This window comes from Camelina sativa, chromosome 16, assembly GCF_000633955.1.
Source record: "Camelina sativa cultivar DH55 chromosome 16, Cs, whole genome shotgun sequence".
Taxonomy (NCBI): Eukaryota; Viridiplantae; Streptophyta; class Magnoliopsida; order Brassicales; family Brassicaceae; genus Camelina; species Camelina sativa.
This window is the reverse complement of record NC_025700.1, coordinates 25,675,913-25,695,240: the sequence shown is the minus strand read 5'-3', so window position 1 is coordinate 25,695,240 and position 19,328 is coordinate 25,675,913. Positions and strand designations below refer to the sequence as shown.

The 19,328-nt window shown below is 37.9% G+C and overlaps 4 protein-coding genes and 1 long non-coding RNA gene across 9 annotated transcripts; 2 read left to right on the top strand and 3 right to left on the bottom strand.

Moving 5' to 3' along the window:
• Window positions 1,392-3,835, top strand: LOC104752475. Of its 4 annotated transcripts, XR_002036059.1 has the most exons (8): window positions 1,392-1,703; window positions 1,992-2,068; window positions 2,287-2,371; window positions 2,452-2,682; window positions 2,793-2,825; window positions 2,908-2,990; window positions 3,154-3,409; window positions 3,492-3,813. It is a non-coding gene; the product is annotated as an uncharacterized LOC104752475 (long non-coding RNA). The 4 variants fall into 4 exon arrangements; XR_761991.1 differs by having other exon boundaries at window positions 1,992-2,054; window positions 2,908-3,409; XR_761989.1 differs by having other exon boundaries at window positions 2,908-3,409.
• On the bottom strand, window positions 3,951-6,986 carry LOC104752474 (glycerol kinase). 2 transcript variants are annotated; one of them, XM_010474622.2, is made up of 5 exons: window positions 6,576-6,977; window positions 6,019-6,240; window positions 5,476-5,937; window positions 4,418-4,922; window positions 3,951-4,318 (listed from the first exon to the last, which is right to left on the bottom strand). In XM_010474622.2, exons 1-5 carry the CDS (start codon window positions 6,707-6,709, stop codon window positions 4,073-4,075), a joined length of 1,569 nt encoding a protein of 522 aa, XP_010472924.1. In that variant the 5' UTR covers window positions 6,710-6,977; the 3' UTR covers window positions 3,951-4,072. The 2 variants fall into 2 exon arrangements, with proteins under 2 accessions (XP_010472924.1, XP_010472925.1); XM_010474623.2 differs by lacking the exon at window positions 5,476-5,937 and having other exon boundaries at window positions 4,418-5,384; window positions 6,576-6,986.
• LOC104752473 (pyrophosphate-energized vacuolar membrane proton pump 1) lies at window positions 9,033-13,236 on the top strand. The gene is made up of 8 exons (XM_010474621.2): window positions 9,033-9,427; window positions 9,868-10,442; window positions 10,522-10,901; window positions 10,975-11,061; window positions 11,140-11,470; window positions 11,558-11,968; window positions 12,678-12,737; window positions 12,828-13,236. Exons 1-8 carry the CDS (start codon window positions 9,172-9,174, stop codon window positions 13,035-13,037), a joined length of 2,310 nt encoding a protein of 769 aa, XP_010472923.1. The 5' UTR covers window positions 9,033-9,171; the 3' UTR covers window positions 13,038-13,236.
• On the bottom strand, window positions 13,948-14,290 carry LOC109129635. Its single transcript, XM_019238140.1, has one exon. It carries the CDS (start codon window positions 14,258-14,260, stop codon window positions 14,030-14,032), a length of 231 nt encoding a protein of 76 aa, XP_019093685.1. The 5' UTR covers window positions 14,261-14,290; the 3' UTR covers window positions 13,948-14,029.
• LOC104752472 (DEAD-box ATP-dependent RNA helicase 35) lies at window positions 14,837-17,375 on the bottom strand. Its single transcript, XM_010474620.2, has 2 exons — window positions 16,322-17,375; window positions 14,837-15,885 (listed from the first exon to the last, which is right to left on the bottom strand). Exons 1-2 carry the CDS (start codon window positions 17,221-17,223, stop codon window positions 15,021-15,023), a joined length of 1,767 nt encoding a protein of 588 aa, XP_010472922.1. The 5' UTR covers window positions 17,224-17,375; the 3' UTR covers window positions 14,837-15,020.

Genomic DNA, 19,328 nt, shown 5'->3' with positions numbered 1-19,328 from the left:
TTGGGATGATTATAAATTTCAAAGTCAACGCCTAGGCTATACATTATTAGAAGTATTGCCAATTTAGTACCTGGGAACATCACAGAAGAATAGTATGTGATAATCAAACATTTTAGTCGGTTCTTTGTTGACTCAGCAAGCAACTTAATTACTGTTTTTTCAAAGCATTCCACTTGTCTAATATTCCACATTATATATTCTTGTACACTAACGTTAAATATATCTTGTTTTCGTAAACTATAACCTAGTCGTGGTTGACGCATTGATATGTAATACAAAAAATTATATATAAAAAAAACACAAGAACAAAGATTGTTAATAAGCATATAATTACCACTCGGTCCATGAAATGATAATATTTTTCGAATTTTGAATCCCCCTACAGAAATAAATGCAGTGACGAGAAGTGCATCAGAACGTCCCCCTACAAAATTTATGGAGGTTCAAATTTTGAAAAAGTGAAAAACAAAATATAATGAATTATTTAGATATAAATATATATATATATATAGCCCCGTACGTCGTTGAGTATACATACAAAGCGATAAAGTTGATGTTGTTGCTGTTTTGTTAGAGATTGTGACTTAAGTTTACTTGTTCATTCTTACCTTCATATTATATTGTTATTGAAACGTATAAGATGAGATTACACCATATTAGGACAAAGAAAATGGGTATGTTATGTACTTAATTACATATGTTCAATACTATTATACAAAAGCGATTTGAAAAAAAAAAAAAAAAAACAATGGCCTTAATTAGAGGTTGCGTGAAGGAAGTAGGGCAAAAAAGCGAAGATTTTTTCTTCGTTCTTTAGCTTTGCTTCCAATTGACTCTTTGAACTTTTTTGTTGTGTTTCCATTGAAACCTTCTCTNTTTTTTTTTTTTTTTTTTTTTTTTTTTTTTTTTTGTGGCTTGAATAAAATATTTACAACTCTCTCATTTGTCCACTTTTTACTTAGAATCTCCGTTGTTTCAGTGAGAACTGATAGAAAAGTAAGAAGAAAAAAAACTCATATTAATTGCTTGGAAGTTTTTTAACGAAAGGTATCCCACTCAATTATTTAACACCCTAACGATGATGAAGCTATCAGATATTAAATTTTTGTACTAGTAACCGAAATAACTTGAAAGGATTATAAAAAAAAAACTTGTATAAATATATATATTTTTTAAATACATTATAATATCATCATCTAACAAAGTAAAAAAGTAGGACAAAGTTGATCCCCACGTTGACAAAAAAAGAAAGTCAACAACGTAGAGACCAATGGAGGACTCGTTAAGAGCCCATATGTTTAATAAGAAGCAAGGCCTAAGGAGGCCCATTATTAGTTGAACTAATTAAACAACGAGGGAACACACGATTCTTTNTTTTTTTTTTTTTTTTTTTGTGTGTTTAAGACTTTATTATTAAAATTCAGGAGTTTTGATTAGCAGAGCATTGTTTGATTGAATTGAACAGTTCAAAAATTGGGATTCTTTTCGAATCCCAGTGTCGTCGTCGGCGAGCGTTTGGTCTCATGTGTAAAGAAATCGAGAAATTCGAAGTGTGGCATCATGGAATTTGTCGTTTTGATTCCCTGGGAAGCGTAGAAAAACCCTAATTCTGTTCGAGATAGAGGTGGTTGGTTCCACTGGCGACCTGGTTCAGAGTAGTTTTGATAAGGGACAAAGAAACCATTAACCATGTGAAGAGAAAGGTATTATCTGTGTCTTTTTTNTTTTTTTTTTTTTTTTTTTTTTTTCTGTCTGTGGTCGATATGTGTGTGTTAGCTTGAACTCAGTAGTGTCATGTTTGGTGTTTCTACTGGTACAAGTAATATATAAACTCTTAGGAGTTTTGACGGCTTAAACGTAGTCTCAGTGTTTTTTAACTGTAAATTTGTGGATATAGATTTAGGCCCTTCTCTCCCCTATTCAGTAGTCTCTCAAAAGTTCGATATCTTTTTTCTTTTTTTTTAGCTATTTGCCGATTTGTATTTCCACAGATCGTGGCATTGGCTAATTTTGTTGCCGGTTGATGATTCGGTCGATGAATTGGACAGCTATATGTATGTATCAAACTGTAAGATTCTCTGTTTCTGAAAGATTGGACCTTTTTTTTTTATCTATCCTCATTGGTGTTTCTGTGAATCTGGTCAATGTTTTCATGATTTGTAAATCTGGGTTGTTCTTCTTTAGAAGAATCAGGTTAGATATTTTGAGAGTAAGAATGATTTATATAGGATTTTATGATATTGTTGGAATCCTAAGTTCTGTTTTTTTGTTTTGCACCTTCTTCAGGTAGGCCACCAGATAATATAGTGGGCTATGCAGAATGTATGAATGTGCCATTATTGTTCAGAAGAAGAATCCGTGGACCTCCAAGGTGAGAAGCGTTAGGCTTTCTGCTTGAGTTTCCCAAGGCTTTGATTTAATGAATAATTTTCTGAGGAGTTTTATTTGCAGGCATCAGAAACTTAGCTACCAAATGAATCCAGATGATGAAGTGGAAGATATGTTTGTGTTGTTAAGTGAAATTGAAGAGACAGATACCCTTCCATCACTGCTGTATCCTCTAGTGCGATTGCATCAGACTATCAACGGCTGCCCGGTGGAGAGTTTTTTGTTCAAGGTTGGGCCTTGTTTCTTTTGGCATTTTTGTGGAAACAAGATCAGACATTGCTTCTTCATGAAATGGTAAACTGTTTCAGAAAAAGAGAACATTCAAGCCTATTTCAATCCCTTCTTTTTTTTTTTTTTTTCCGTTCAGATATGTTTTATTTAACTCGTTTCTTGTTTACTTGCAGATAGCAAATGGGATTAAAGGTATCTTAGTCAAGGTATTAAGGGTTGTTGTTATATTTTCCCGCTACTATTAACCTCAACATCTTCTTATAATTATGGTTTGCTTCACGTTAACAGGTCGCGGCAATAGGGTTAGATCCCTCAAAGCATCTAGGGAAAGACTTAGCCTTCATGGAACCATATATTTTGAAGTTAAAAGAGTATGCCACAGTTCTCTTTTATGGCTTCATATATCTTTTTTTTTTTTTCTCAAAAAGAAAAAATGTATGGCTTCATATATCTATTTGTGTTACATTGGTTCTAAAGCTTCTGAATGCATCTCCACTTAGAAATATGGGAGTAATGTTTGGGTTTAACTGGCAGAGTGTATTGTACATTCATCTTTATATCTCTAACTTGAGTGGATTTGCTGTGGCGAATGAGACATGTGAAATTTCTCACACAAGATAAGTGCCCTTTCGGTGTTCCTTCACGTAGTACAATAGAACTTCCTTTGGTAAAAGCGGGCCTTGGAAAAGCTTATGTTGAGGTTTTAGTTGCGAGTGACGAAAGCAACAGAGTTCTCCATGTCCAAAGTATATCTTGCTGGACACCTAGCTGCATTGGAACTTACAGTCAGGTGAATAATTTCTTCTCATTGATTTCTAAATAAGCTTCAAATTGATTAGCAAACTCAGTTACTTCAATATCATCTACTTCAGGCCACTTTGCACAAGAGTGTTGTTCATATGTCTGGACAACTAGGACTTGACCCTCCCATGATGAATCTTCGAAACGAAGGCGCAATTGCTGAGCTTAATCAAGCATTGACTAACAGCGAGGCAATAGCAGAGTCTTTTAACCGCTCAATCTCTTCATCAGTTATACTCTTTGTGGTTTTCTGTTCATCACGCACGAAACAATCAGAGAGGAACCAACTTCTTATATATGTATCTGACAGATTGAATGAGTCACAATACTCGATACATTCTTGGTTGTTTATCCTTTGGGTGAGAAGAGAATGTGACAGACTAAAATTTTGGATATCGGAGTCGTTGTTCCACCAGATCTCACGAGTGGAAAAGTGTTCATGCCTCAGTTAGATAATAAAGTTATTGAGTATCCAAAACCAAAAGGACCTCTCATGTCCTATTCTGATGCTGATGCAATCTCACTTTCAATCATTCAAAGATGGTTTTACCAACATATATAGGAATATAAGACGTTAAACATAATGTGACTGTGGTAAGACGGAGAGATCCCAACTGTGATAATGAAACAAAGATATCAAATGATTCAAGTTTTAGATAGAGAGATCAGCAAGATCAAATGTTCTTGTCACCGCTTTGCACCAAGACTCCACTTTCTTCTTCCTGGTTCCTTCTTCCATAGCCGGTCTGAACACTTTGGAGTTCTTGGCCTTCTCTCCTGACTCGAATATGTCTTCTTCCTTCCAGAATCCCACAGCCAGCCCAGCTGCGTATGCTGCTCCTAGTGCTGTTGTCTCTATGTCCACAGGCCTCACCACCGGGGTTCCCATCAAATCAGCCTACAACCAGTTCGAAAGGAGAGATAAGAGAATGAGTTTAATCGTCATAATCGTCAGATTCATACGAGCAGAAAAGAGAAGAGAGATAGACGATCATACCTGAATCTGCATCAGAAGGTTGTTAGCTGTGGCACCACCATCAACTCTGAGCAAGAACTCCCCTTTGTCGTTATCCAGGGAACCCTTTTCACCTGCATCTTTGTTCATGGAGTCGAGAACGTCTTTCACTTGGAAACACATGCTCTCTAGAACAGCCCGAGCAATGTGAGACTTGTTGGTGAACCTCGTGATTCCAATGCATACACCACGGGCGTCTTCTCTCCACCAAGGAGCAAACAAACCGTTGAACGCTGGCACAAAGTACACGCCTCCTGTAGAATCTACCTTTGCCGCCAAATCTTCGATTTCAGAGGCGCTCTTTATTATACCAAGGCTGTCTCTTAGCCACTGAACAGCAGCTCCTGCTATGGCAATCGAACCCTCCAGTGCATAGTTTGTCTGTGCTTGAGGCCCGAGCTTGTAGGCCAGCGTGGTCAGAAGTCCATGACCTGATTTGATAGGCACTTCTCCAGTGTTGAGAAGAATGAAAGCGCCAGTGCCATATGTACTCTTGGCCTCGCCTTTTTTGCAAGCTTGTCCCAGCATTGCAGCGTGCTGATCCCCAAGACATCCAGCAATCTTGATACCGGGGATAGGCCAACCTTTGCATATTTCTCCAATGACTTCCGAATTGCTGACAATCTTAGGCAAGATCTCAGCTGATATGCCAAGAGTCTTCAAAGTGTCCTGGTCCCAGTTTAAGGTTTTGAGGTTCATGAGCATGGTGCGAGAAGCATTGGTGACATCAGTGACGTGTAGACCGCCATTCACACCGCCAGTCATGTTCCAGATCAACCATGTGTCGATAGTGCCAAAGATGGCATCACCTTTCTTGATAGCTTCTTTGACATCATCGACATTCTCCATGAGCCAAAGCAGCTTCATGGCAGAGAAGTAAGTGCTTATTGGCAAGCCACAAGACTCGACAAAGTGAGATCTTCCTCCCGAGAGTTCTTTCTCTAGTCTCCTGTGAAACCAAATCCGTCAAAAAAAAACAGAGCACACGGTTTAGCAAAACCATGTTAAAAAGGAAGAGAGGCATGTNGCCAGTGCCATATGTACTCTTGGCCTCGCCTTTTTTGCAAGCTTGTCCCAGCATTGCAGCGTGCTGATCCCCAAGACATCCAGCAATCTTGATACCGGGGATAGGCCAACCTTTGCATATTTCTCCAATGACTTCCGAATTGCTGACAATCTTAGGCAAGATCTCAGCTGATATGCCAAGAGTCTTCAAAGTGTCCTGGTCCCAGTTTAAGGTTTTGAGGTTCATGAGCATGGTGCGAGAAGCATTGGTGACATCAGTGACGTGTAGACCGCCATTCACACCGCCAGTCATGTTCCAGATCAACCATGTGTCGATAGTGCCAAAGATGGCATCACCTTTCTTGATAGCTTCTTTGACATCATCGACATTCTCCATGAGCCAAAGCAGCTTCATGGCAGAGAAGTAAGTGCTTATTGGCAAGCCACAAGACTCGACAAAGTGAGATCTTCCTCCCGAGAGTTCTTTCTCTAGTCTCCTGTGAAACCAAATCCGTCAAAAAAAAACAGAGCACACGGTTTAGCAAAACCATGTTAAAAAGGAAGAGAGGCATGTAAACCTGCAGATGGAACTGGTGCGAGCATCCATCCAGACGATAGCTTTGTGGAGAGGAAGGCCAGTGGATTTGCTCCAAACGATAGTAGTCTCTCTCTGATCTGTAAGGCCAATGGCCTTCAAGCCACCGTCGACGTTGTGTCCATCGGCGGTGGCTTTGTCGAGAGCCTTTGCAATGCAAACTTTCACACTTTCCAGAATCTCCATTGGATCGTGTTCCACCCATCTTCGTTCCCCCCCCAAAAAAAAAAAACACGAGAAAATATGAAAAAACAACTAGAGATACCACAAAACAAGAGAAGTCATTCAAATTGATTTTGACTAGAGACTACTGATCCATGAATCTTGGAGATGAGGACAAATAAAACAACAAGTCCCAAAACTGAAATACGGACAGATCAATCAGAGATCCGAGAATGTAATAATTTGGAAATACGCACAAAGAAAAAAAGAAAACAAAATTTCCAATCAAAGAAGATGCAATAGAAATAAGTCTCATTCCATAAGCAATGAATACATGAAGAAGAAGGTAGAGAGAGAGAGAGAGATTGGTTTTAATACCCAGCTTCGGGATAGAACTGAGTGAACTCGACTTGATGAGAAGCAACGGCACGAGCATCATGATCGTAAATGATGAATCTGGTGCTGGTGGTTCCTTGATCGATTGATCCAATATAACCACTTTCTTTTGCCATTGTTTTCTTTGTTCTTGGCAAAGGTGAATAATGCTTTCTTGTTTTTATCTTCTCAAGGTATTTAAAGAAGAAGAAGAAGAAGAAGAAGAAGAAGAAGATCGTTGAGGATAGAAATAAAAAAAAAGGTGGATATAAAGGAAGAATGGGAACGATTTGATTGATTAATAGAAAAACTGAATCGGGTCAGAGATTTTGTTGGAAACTTCACCCCCCAGTTTTTGTTATTTTATCCAAATACAGAGTTATTACGCATTTACTACTCGCACGCACCACCGGATTAGATGATGCTGTATTGATTAAGCTTTCCATTGGTGGTTTGGTCAAGATTATGAGATCACCCCTAGCTTAAATTCAGCTACTCTTGCGACGTGTCTTTCTCTCATTCGATCCTCTTGTAACCGTTTCTATCCGTTGACTTTGACAAACTCGTGATCTGTCTCCGTCCGTGTTCACAGATCTGGTTAAAACTCTATGCTCATGATCCTATCCTAGTATTGTTTTTTCTTTCCGACAAAGTTGAATTTTATTTGTTATACATATGAACATAAATATTAAAAAAAAAAAAAGATCAGTATAATCAATCCAAAATTTTAAGTTGTATACACTACTTATTTATACGCCAATTATTGTGTCTGACGCTATTTTATAAATATATATATATATAGTAGCTTTAGTTTTCTTAATTTAAAGATATATGGATAATAAACTTTAGATCAAAAGGGAAAAGAGGGTTATCTACTAATATTGATTACTGCTCGTATTTAATTCGTAATGTACCAAACATTGGTGATCTGATTTACCAATAATATATAATATCTTGTAAAGACTAGGATTAGTTGTTGTTTCTTCGACTTATTGATATTGCGACAGCCTTTGTCAAATGCTTAACCACCAAACAAATCACTTTGTCATTACCACTTCACTTACATCATCAACCAACTTAAACGGAACATCATCATCATCGTATGCTCAACTATTGTATGTTATTTACTAATTTAATTTTAAGATATTTAAGGAATCTATCGTTTGTTTTGAATTATCCTTTGTATTCTGATTTTATTTTCCTTTGATGTTATATACAATATGATTCTGAGATGTATTTCTTTTTTTTATAATCGTAGTGGTATTATGAATCTATGATTTTTGGCGCAAATATCAAACAATCGATGTGGCTTGGAGATTATATAGAGCTCATAAGAATATGGACCAAAGATAATGTCGTTGAAAGAGTTTTGGGTGGAAGTAGATATAGTAAATATTAATTTACATTTTTACTATAGAATAATGGATTTTGTCCACTGATTAAATTTCTTTATATATTAATATAAAAATCTATAACCACAGTCAAACTTTAGGAACTCTCTATATATGAATACGATGTTAACGTCTATAAATGATAAGCTGATATTACGAAATGCTTCATTTAACAAATATTTCCAATTCTGGTTTCATTCGTAAAAACATGTTTCCATATGACCAAACTCAAGAATTCCCAATCTCCCTCTTTCTCTTTCCACTCTGTATGTTAGTCGGTTGCTTCCTTTCGCCGTCTCTCGCTGCATCCGGTGGCGGTAGCTGTCTTCCTGACTCCAACGAAAGGTAGGCGGTCTAATTGTGGAGTCATTCAGACGTACCAATGGTGATCCTACCGCTTCTGTACCGTCTTGATCCGTTCGAGAATCGGCTCTGATTGGGAGCGAGCTTACCTAATCTTCTCGATATATTCGAATCTACTTTGCGTGACCCTTATCATCGTATGAATGTAAACGTCGAGCCACGTAAGTTGAAGAAAGATGAGAGTGTTTCCTTATCTATTTAGAATTAATCATATTCTATATATTCTAGAACAGAATATAGTGATGATGACTAGACTAACCACTTTTATGCAATTCACATTGACTCATTATTCCTATAATTTAAATGGAAATAGTTTATTTGTTTTCCTTTTTTCCGAGTTTATCTGACTAATACTAAACAGAACATATTTTGATTTCCAAAATCAGCAAACCTATCCATCCTCAAATAGAGATCTCATTGGCAGGATTGAAACCAAAATAGACCAAATATTTATATTTTTTTATGAGAAGAAAAATCAAAAAGGTTTAAAAAAATATATTTATTATTGAGTCTGAGTCACGTGTATGTGACCTGGCAATAAAGCCTATCCACCGCGATAAATTCTTCAAGACTAATTAACACGTTACAAGTCATTGGTTTAAAATTGAATGGTTCATATAAGTCGGTGTATAGTAAGAAAGCGTGGACATAAGCGTAGGTAATCCCAATGGGAGCAAACAAGACAGGACTCTTCTTCTTCTAACTTGTTTATAAAACCGACACGATGCCACCGAGTTGCTTCACTTCCTCTCCAACTTCACCTTCTTCATCTCTCTCGCCAAAGCATATCAATCTCTCTCTCTCTCTCTCTCTCTGTTTGATTTGCGTAAGGATTCAGGAGAGCGATGTTGGCGAAGGCGTTGCTACCGGAGCTTTGGACGGAGATTTTGGTCCCGGTCTGCGCCGTCGTGGGTATCGTGTTCTCGCTTTTCCAGTGGTACGTTGTCTCTTGCGTGAAACTCACCGCCGATCGTAGCGATCCTTCTTCTACCGAAGACGGTACGAATGGACACGGGGATTACTTGATCGAGGAAGAGGAAGGTGTTAACGATCAGAGCGTCGTGGCCAAGTGCGCTGAGATACAGACCGCTATATCCGAAGGTCAGACATCCATGTTTAGATCTTTTACGGTTCTCTCTCTTCTTTAGATCTGCTCTGTTTTTTTAAGAGATCAAATTGTCTTCGTTGGTGGGATAAAAAAGTATAAAATTCTTTGGTAAAAAATTCTCGAAATCTGGAATTGTCACTTTCGGAAAGATGAAACAAATCCAAACTTTAGTCTTTTTAACTCTTCAAGTTCGGATCTTTCCAGTTCCAGAGATGTAATAAGAAACTATATATCTAGTTTTGGATTTGGTCTGGTAGTGCATACTGCATAGCTTCGAGTGTTGTTACACGTGCCTCCCACGTGTTTTGTTAATCTAAATTGCTACTTAGAGAAGGAGGATGGTTTTGAATTTATTTGTTAGTCTCAAGCTTTGAATTGTTAATCAAACGAGTCATTTGACATTTTGCTTTTCCCAATGTTTTGTGTGTTTTAGGTGCAACCTCTTTTCTGTTCACCGAGTACAAATATGTTGGTGTCTTCATGGTCTTCTTTGCCGCCATTATCTTCCTCTTCCTCGGTTCTGTCGAGGGATTCAGCACCAAGAGCCAGCCTTGTACTTACGAAAAGACGAGAACATGCAAGCCTGCTCTTGCAACTGCTGTCTTCAGCACCATCTCCTTCGTCCTCGGCGCAGTGACATCAGTCCTCTCTGGTTTTCTCGGGATGAAGATTGCCACTTATGCCAATGCTAGAACCACTTTGGAGGCAAGGAGAGGTGTAGGAAAGGCCTTCATCGTTGCATTCAGGTCTGGTGCTGTGATGGGTTTCCTTCTCGCTGCAAACGGTCTCTTGGTGCTTTACATTACTATCAATCTCTTCAAGATTTACTACGGTGATGACTGGGAAGGCCTTTTTGAGTCTATCACTGGTTATGGCCTTGGTGGTTCTTCCATGGCCCTCTTTGGTAGAGTTGGTGGTGGAATCTACACTAAGGCCGCTGATGTTGGTGCTGACCTTGTGGGCAAAGTAGAAAGGAATATTCCAGAAGACGATCCTAGAAACCCAGCTGTAAGCCAATTCCTCTTTATCAAACTTCATGGGGGTGAGACTCTTTTCAGGAGGTTAACTAAGTTGTTATGCTTCACAGGTGATTGCTGATAATGTGGGTGACAATGTTGGTGACATTGCTGGGATGGGCTCTGATCTCTTTGGATCTTACGCTGAATCATCCTGTGCTGCACTTGTTGTTGCTTCTATCTCGTCTTTTGGAAACAACCATGATTTTACTGCCATGTTGTTCCCATTGCTCATCAGTTCAATGGGAATCTTGGTTTGTTTGATCACTACCCTCTTTGCCACCGATATCTCTGAGATTAAGGCAGTCAAGGAGATTGAACCGGCTTTGAAAAACCAGCTTATCATTTCTACGGTTATCATGACTGTTGGGATCGCTCTAGTGTCCTGGATTGGGTTACCATCTTCTTTTACCATCTTCAACTTTGGTACACAGAAAGTTGTGAAAAACTGGTAAGATTCTCGACTAGTTGCATTTGCTTGTATGTGAACGTTTTTCAAGTTTTAAGTACTTTGATTATTGCAGGGAGCTATTTCTATGTGTTGCTGTTGGTCTTTGGGCTGGACTCATTATCGGGTTTGTTACTGAATACTACACGAGCAATGCATACAGGTAAAGAAACTACTTTGACTCTTTTTTATTGCCAGTTTCTTTCTTGATGACAAGTTAACGTCTCTATGTGCTTTGAAGCCCTGTGCAAGACGTGGCAGATTCATGCAGAACCGGAGCAGCCACCAACGTGATATTTGGGCTTGCTCTTGGATACAAATCCGTCATAATTCCAATCTTTGCGATTGCTGTCAGTATATTTGTTAGCTTCAGCTTTGCTGCAATGTACGGTGTAGCTGTAGCTGCTCTAGGGATGCTCAGTACCATTGCAACTGGTTTGGCAATTGATGCTTATGGTCCAATCAGTGACAACGCTGGTGGTATTGCCGAGATGGCTGGGATGAGCCACCGCATCCGAGAAAGAACTGACGCTCTTGATGCGGCTGGAAACACCACTGCTGCTATCGGAAAGGTATATCATAACAGTACCTCCTCCTTCTCAGTGTTAATACAATGTATATAGCCACAGAGCTCAAACTTGTGTGACTTGTTATGACAGGGATTTGCGATCGGTTCAGCTGCTTTAGTGTCATTGGCTCTGTTTGGTGCATTTGTGAGCCGAGCAGGAATACAAACAGTGGATGTGTTGACTCCAAAGGTCGTGATTGGGCTTCTTGTTGGAGCAATGCTTCCTTATTGGTTCTCTGCAATGACGATGAAGAGCGTGGGAAGTGCAGCTCTTAAGATGGTTGAAGAAGTGAGAAGACAGTTCAACACCATCCCGGGGCTCATGGAAGGTACTGCAAAACCTGACTATGCAACCTGCGTTAAGATCTCAACCGATGCTTCCATCAAGGAAATGATTCCTCCCGGTTGCCTCGTCATGCTAACGCCTCTGATTGTCGGTTTCTTTTTCGGCGTTGAGACCCTCTCTGGTGTCCTCGCTGGCTCCCTTATCTCCGGAGTTCAGGTAATGAACCAGTAAACTTGCGAGGTTCCGGTTTTCTTCTCTTTGCTTTTACATATTATTGAGATGTTGGGAGTATTTGAACAGATTGCGATATTNGGCTGGAAACACCACTGCTGCTATCGGAAAGGTATATCATAACAGTACCTCCTCCTTCTCAGTGTTAATACAATGTATATAGCCACAGAGCTCAAACTTGTGTGACTTGTTATGACAGGGATTTGCGATCGGTTCAGCTGCTTTAGTGTCATTGGCTCTGTTTGGTGCATTTGTGAGCCGAGCAGGAATACAAACAGTGGATGTGTTGACTCCAAAGGTCGTGATTGGGCTTCTTGTTGGAGCAATGCTTCCTTATTGGTTCTCTGCAATGACGATGAAGAGCGTGGGAAGTGCAGCTCTTAAGATGGTTGAAGAAGTGAGAAGACAGTTCAACACCATCCCGGGGCTCATGGAAGGTACTGCAAAACCTGACTATGCAACCTGCGTTAAGATCTCAACCGATGCTTCCATCAAGGAAATGATTCCTCCCGGTTGCCTCGTCATGCTAACGCCTCTGATTGTCGGTTTCTTTTTCGGCGTTGAGACCCTCTCTGGTGTCCTCGCTGGCTCCCTTATCTCCGGAGTTCAGGTAATGAACCAGTAAACTTGCGAGGTTCCGGTTTTCTTCTCTTTGCTTTTACATATTATTGAGATGTTGGGAGTATTTGAACAGATTGCGATATTTGCATCAAACACTGGTGGAGCCTGGGACAATGCCAAGAAGTACATTGAGGTAAGTAAGCCTTTTGAGAGATGAGTGAATTAAAACCTGAAAAAAAATAAAAATGAGAGAAATTTAATGATTGCTAAAATATAAGCGCAGGCGGGTGCATCAGAGCACGCGAGGAGCTTAGGACCAAAAGGGTCAGAGCCACACAAGGCAGCGGTGATAGGCGACACAATTGGGGACCCGTTGAAGGATACTTCAGGACCATCGCTTAACATATTGATCAAGCTAATGGCTGTGGAGTCTCTCGTCTTTGCTCCCTTCTTCGCCACACATGGTGGTTTCCTCTTCAGGATCTTCTCCTAAATATAATCATGTTGGTTATAGAGGAGGTGCTTTAAATTTTGTTTAATGGAATCTATCTAGATGTTTAGCAAGCTCACCAACCAAACAAGTGATCCTAAGTCTGTCAAAGTCTTCTTATTTAACTTTAAATCTCTTGTGTCTAAGAGTTGCTGAAAATTCTTATCTCCGTACTTGAGAGAAGCATCGCAGTTCATAATCATAGATTCCTTTACCAGCAAAAAACAGGTCTCTTTAGATGTTTATTGAATAAAAATACTAAATAACAAGAATCCAGTTATTGCAAGAAATTATGTACAACTACAAGATACACGTCTATATAATAACTAAAAGTGGATTCAAAATTAAAACAAAACAAACCAATACAAAACATTACATCCTTTGTTTCACGCGCCGGTTTCTTTTAGAAAACGTAATTAGGCTAAAAAATAGAGTTTTAAAGTCTAAGCATTTTGGATACACGCGTGTGTTGGTAATAGCGTAGTGTCCACGTTTTGTTGTGGACTTTTGACGGAGCCCAACAATCTCAAGCCCACAACTCTATGATTCACTATTACTATATTCAATTGAAATCGTAGGCCCATAGTTACTAATTAATTACAGTATCATTTATATTATATTCAGTTGAAATAAATTAATTATATACTTACTTAAAGTTATTAAAGTTACAAAATGTGTTATAGTTACTTTTTTTAAAATGTATTTTCGAATTTGCGTGATTTTCTAAACATCAAAATGTTTTTTTTTTAATAATGTATAATTATAAGATTAGACTTTGCTCAAACTAATTTTACGTAGTATTCAACCATTTTCATTCACATTGTTACTCATAGTCATATATGCTATGTTTTTCTATATATATGTAAATTACGAAAAACATAAAATATCATCTTATTATCAAATGGTTGTATAGAAATATTAAAATGTTTGGACGAACCTACATTCATAAAAATCACCATATAATTTGTATCTATAAATCAAAAAAATAATATATTTTATTGACGTTTTTGTTCTTCCGACTCTGTGACACGGTTCCTGGCTCTCATTGCAACCGGTGGAGATTGGTAGCATTTTTTACGACAAGCCGCACATTCTGATACCGGTGATGTGCGTTTACAATGATTTCGACAAATCCTACTGCATTCTATCTCCGATTTTGCTTCGCCTTCTATCACAATCACTGCCAATATCATCATTATCAACGCCATGCTTATTACTTTCCCCATTTTTCTAGTTTAGTTTTTCTTCTCTTTTTATTTTTTTTGGTATGTTTTATGATTGGGTTCTTATGAAAATGTCTCTATTTATAACTCTAAGACCGTGATCACTACATTGTTTTTCAATCAATATTGGTCAAAGTTTTATTTGCTTTTATGTCTGGTCTCAATTTGTATGGTCAGTTTTTCAATCAGTAATGGTCAAATTATGAATTTATCAGTTTTGACTGAATAAAAAGTTTATCAGTTTTGAAAAGAGAGCTATGTCGATGAATTTCCGTGTGTTCATATTGAGTAGTTGCGATTACATATATAGGAAGAGCTTAAACAGAAAGATGAAATCTAGGAGAGAATCTAACTAGTTACAACAAGATAAGCTTCAGTTGCGGAGATCTTCACAACCAGAGGATAAATAAGATGCTCTGTATATACTTCGGTTAACAAGCTCCAATAAGTTTTGACTGAAAAAAGTTAGAGAAACAGCACTCTAAAGCCAAATTAGCCATAGAGCAATTTATATAATAAGTAGAATAATCTTTGAGATTCAAAATCGTGAGTTTATTTTTTACGTAAGTTATAGATGGATAAGAGATAGCAAAGGTATATATATAGTAGGGAACACCATCAGAGTTTCTTAATCAGATGGCGAGAACACAAGTTTAAAGCTGTAGAAATACAAGATGGAACATAAAAACATCACAGTTCGGTAACAGCGAAGATTAGATAACTAGCAAAAGGGACCAAAAACAAAGATGATTGGAAAGAAGGATTATATTTCTCCTCTGTAGCCACCAGAGCCAAAATAGTCTTTTCTAGAATTAGATATGGCCACACTCTTCTGGTGCTCAAGTTTTGGACAGTCTCGAATACGATGTCCAAGACCACCACAATACGCACAACCCTTGACACCACTTGCATTTGCAATGGTCTCTGCTTCTTCCATTGGATCATTCAGCTCAGCAAGGACAGGCGGAATCCTCTGTTTGGCTTCTTGCAACAAGTGTTTCAAATCGAGCAGTGTGGTTTCGCTTTGATTCTTGTTTATAAATGTAGTTGCTATCCCAGTTTTACCACACCGACCTGTTCGTCCTATCCTATGCACATAGTTCTCAATCTCTGCTGGCATGTCATAGTTGATGACATGTTGTATATCAGGGAAATCTAGACCCTTTGAAGCAATATCAGTTGCGACCAAGACATCTTTCTTCCCAGCCTTAAACGAAGAGATTGCGTACTCTCTGTCTTCTTGATCTTTTCCTCCATGGATGGCCACTGCTTCCACTCCTTTCAGTAACAAGTACTCGTGAATATCATCAACATCAGCTTTGTTCTCACAGAATATTAAAACCGGTGGAGAGGTTTTCTGTAGACACTCGAGGAGGTAAACAATCTTTGCTTCTTGTTTGACGTATTCTACCTCCTGGATCACATCAAGATTCGCAGCTCCAGCTCTTCCTACATTAACAGTCACAGGTTTCACCAGAGCACTTCTGGCAAAGATTTGAATTTTTGTGGGCATTGTGGCAGAAAACAAAAGTGTTTGCCGTTGAGACTTAAAGTGATCAAAGACTTCCCTTATGTCATCTTCGAAACCCAAATCAACCAACCTATCTGCTTCATCTAGCGTCAGGTACCTATAATAAGGAAAAAAAGGAAGGTAAACATCATCCTCATCCAACATTATCTAGATTTTAAAGTTAGATGGCACAAAAAAATGCATTCAGAAAGAAACGCTAAGCTGCATTCAGAAAGAAACATGAGTGCTGAAAATTTATTGAAAGCAAAACAATCACTAACGAATCACACAATAAAGAACATATATGGCAAAGAAGCGCTAAGCTGCTAACAGATCCTAGACAATTCTATTGATCTCTACCGTTAACCAGAAACAGCAAAACAGGCACAATAAGCCACAAACAAACAGAAAACCCCAAGAATCTAGCCAAGTGCATAACTCAGAAAACGAGAATATAAGATCAAACAAGACCGCAGGCCAGACAGAAGAAGCAAACATATATTACAATCAGGTTGGTTAACCATATTGAAAAGAACCAAAAAAAGAAGTCATACCTGCAAGCATCTAAGCTCATCTTTTTCTTGGCGAGCATATCCTTTAACCTCCCAGGGGTAGCAACAACGATGTGGACACCTCCCTTGACAACCTCCAACTGGGATTTCATATCAATACCTCCAATACATAACAAAGACCTCAACGGCGGGTATCCAGCTTTAACTAAAGGAGCCACAAACTGCTCAACGACTTCATAAGTCTGCCTAGCAAGCTCTCTAGAGGGACAAACAATAAGCCCAATGGGACCTTCTCCAGGAGCAATAGGCATCATCATCTCTTCTTGAAGAGCAATCATGATCATAGGAAGCACAAAAACCAAAGTCTTTCCAGAACCAGTGAAGGCAATCCCAATCATATCTCTCCCAGCCAAGATCACAGGAAGACCCTGAACTTGAATGGGAGTAGGCTGCACAATTCCTTTCTCCTTGAGCGTATCGAGAACAGGTCTAGGAAACTTCATATCCTTGAAGTTTTTGATAGGCGGAGGGATGTCATCGCCATTAACAATAATATGCCATTGCTTCCTAATCAGATCTCTCTGTTTACTAGACATCCTCCTAATATGCAAAGGAGGTTTCCAGCCAGTTAAGAGAGGCTCAGTGTAAGTGATACCTTTGGCGAGTTCACGAACAGACATGAGCGTCTTCTTATCGGAAAGATGCTCCATCATCTCTTTCTCTTGTAAGATGATTTGCTCAGTAGCACTGACTTCGGGTACATCTCGCTTGAGCTGAGTTGCTTGAACGAGTAAACTAGGTTTAGCTTCAGCGAGCTTATCCTTTTCAGCTTCTTCTTCCTCTAATTCAGAAGCTTTTCCCTTCCGCTGAAGAATCTTCTGCTCTTCGATTGCTCTACGCTTCGCCACTGGAACATACTCAACGTAATCATCGTCATCTTCCATGGTTGGGTTTTCACACAGAGACCCCAAGGCTAATCGAAACCTCAAATCAAACAAATTTCTGCAAATCTCTCGAAACGCATACGATTAGTTTCTAGGTTTTTTGTTTTACGGAGCAGGAAGATAAATTTACTCGGGTCACCACTCCATGCCCCGACCCGGAATTTCTTCTTACGGAGCAGACTAGGCTGGTTTTGATATTTATTGGGTTACAGAATTATTAAGCCCATTAAAGGTCCGTAGGCCCATTGTAAACCCTATCGTCGAAGTAAAAAAATACTAGTAAAGAGGTCGGTGGATTGCGGCTAATCTGGCGGCGAGAGCAGCTGGTTCCGGTTAGTTACAATTTACAAATCCCATTTAAGAGTCTCAATTGGTTTATACTTTATAGTGACAAGTTGTGAAGACAAAAATATTACAATATACTTAAATAACGCACTTGGGACTTGGGAGTTGAGAGGGAAGAGATAACATCAAAATCTAAAATACTGTTACCCTTTAATTAGAAGGAAAACCAAAAGGTTAAAGAATGGTAGCAATTATTATTTTCTCGTTTGGTCTTTTCAGATTATATTATAGTTATATAAATCTTATCACACTATTGATCATTATTGATTTCTTCATTGTTATGTTTATTTATTACTGAAGTTTTTATTTTATTTTAATGCTTTAAATTTTGGTTTATTTATATAAAACCTAGTAAGTTTTTTAATTGAAAAGTATAAAATTTTGAAATTTTGATTAATTTAGCCTGGATTATTAGACATTTTTTCAATTTTGTATGAAGATTCTAGATTTAGAATCAATGATTTATATAAACACAAAATATTATAAAACTACTTAGAAAAAACACGAACTTGGGAGTTGAGGCGGAGGAAATAACATCAAACTCTAAAATACTGTTCGACATTAATAAAGAAGAAATTAAGGTTAAGGAATGGTGGCAAACTGGCAATCATTATTTTCTCGTGTGGTCTTTTCAGATTATACCAATCATATCACACTATTTAATACTTACTCTGTCTCACAAAATATTAGATTGATGTTTTAAGATATTTATTTGACTCACAAAGATTGATGTTTTGTAAATTTAAAAAAAGTAATCATTAAAAATATTTAAAATTTTGAATTGTTATTAATTTAAAAATAAATAATACTCTTTTTCGTCAAAGAAAAAATATATTTAAACTCAATAATCATTATTATTTTTAAAATGTGTAAAAACTTGTAAACATGCGTTCTTCTTTATAAGAAAATTAATTACCATTAAAAAAAGGTCAATGAAAGGTCAGTTATTTATTTTTTACAATGACCAACCTTGACCATTTTGTTCTTTAAGAGAAAGCCTCCGTGTCTTCTTCTTCTTCTTCTTCTACTTCTCTCGCCGGCAACGAAAAGACCTAGAGGGCAGAGGCTCAGTTAATAATTTAAGTACCCTTTTAAATAAATATTGCTGTTACTTCTTTCTAGGTCTGGGACTTCGGTTATTTCGGTGAATTCGGTTCGGTTATTTCGGTTTTTCGGTTTTTTTGAATTTTGAAAATCTTACCGAATTGAACCGAAATATATTTCGGTTCGGTTATTTCGGTTTCTCGGTTAATTCGGTTTTAAAATTTCAAAACCGAAATTAACCGAAATTTGATTAAAAACATGAAAAAATCGGATTTTTCGGTTATTTAGAGATAATTTCAGGTTTTTCGATTTTATTTCAAATATTTCGGTTTTTTCGGTTTCGGTTATTTCGGTTATTTTAGGGTAAATTCGGTTATTTTAGGGTAAATTTCAGTTTTATTAGTTTTTTTCCTAAAAAAATTAAAAAAAAAAATAAGAAAAAAAAATTTCGGTTAACCGAAAACCGAACCGAAATAATCGAAATATTTCGGTTTTTTAAAAAAAAAAATTATACCGATCGGTTCAGCCGCTATAACCGAAACCGAACCGAACACCAAAAATATCGGTTCGGTTCGGTTCGGTTATTTCGGTTCGGTTTAAAATGCCAGGACTACTTCTTTCTTTCTCTGGAGGTCCTCTATACTTTTTGGCTAAACAGAGTCGGTGGTGAGTATACTTTATTCTGTGATTTATCCCAAACATATTTTATTTTTCAT

Coding starts and splice junctions, on each gene's coding strand:
- LOC104752474 (XM_010474623.2), bottom strand. CDS start 6,709: ATGGCAAAAGAAAGTGGTTATATTGGATCAATCGATCAAGGAACCACC. Junction 5,385..6,018: donor CGCACCAGTTCCATCTGCAG/GTTTACATGCCT, acceptor TTGGTTTCACAG/GAGACTAGAGAAAGAACTCT. Junction 4,319..4,417: donor ACCTTCTGATGCAGATTCAG/GTATGATCGTCT, acceptor AACTGGTTGTAG/GCTGATTTGATGGGAACCCC.
- LOC104752473 (XM_010474621.2), top strand. CDS start 9,172: ATGTTGGCGAAGGCGTTGCTACCGGAGCTTTGGACGGAGATTTTGGTC. Junction 10,902..10,974: donor CAGAAAGTTGTGAAAAACTG/GTAAGATTCTCG, acceptor TGATTATTGCAG/GGAGCTATTTCTATGTGTTG. Junction 11,969..12,677: donor CCCTTATCTCCGGAGTTCAG/GTAATGAACCAG, acceptor GTATTTGAACAG/ATTGCGATATTTGCATCAAA.
- LOC109129635 (XM_019238140.1), bottom strand. CDS start 14,260: ATGGGGAAAGTAATAAGCATGGCGTTGATAATGATGATATTGGCAGTG.
- LOC104752472 (XM_010474620.2), bottom strand. CDS start 17,223: ATGGAAGATGACGATGATTACGTTGAGTATGTTCCAGTGGCGAAGCGT. Junction 15,886..16,321: donor ATGAGCTTAGATGCTTGCAG/GTATGACTTCTT, acceptor TCCTTATTATAG/GTACCTGACGCTAGATGAAG.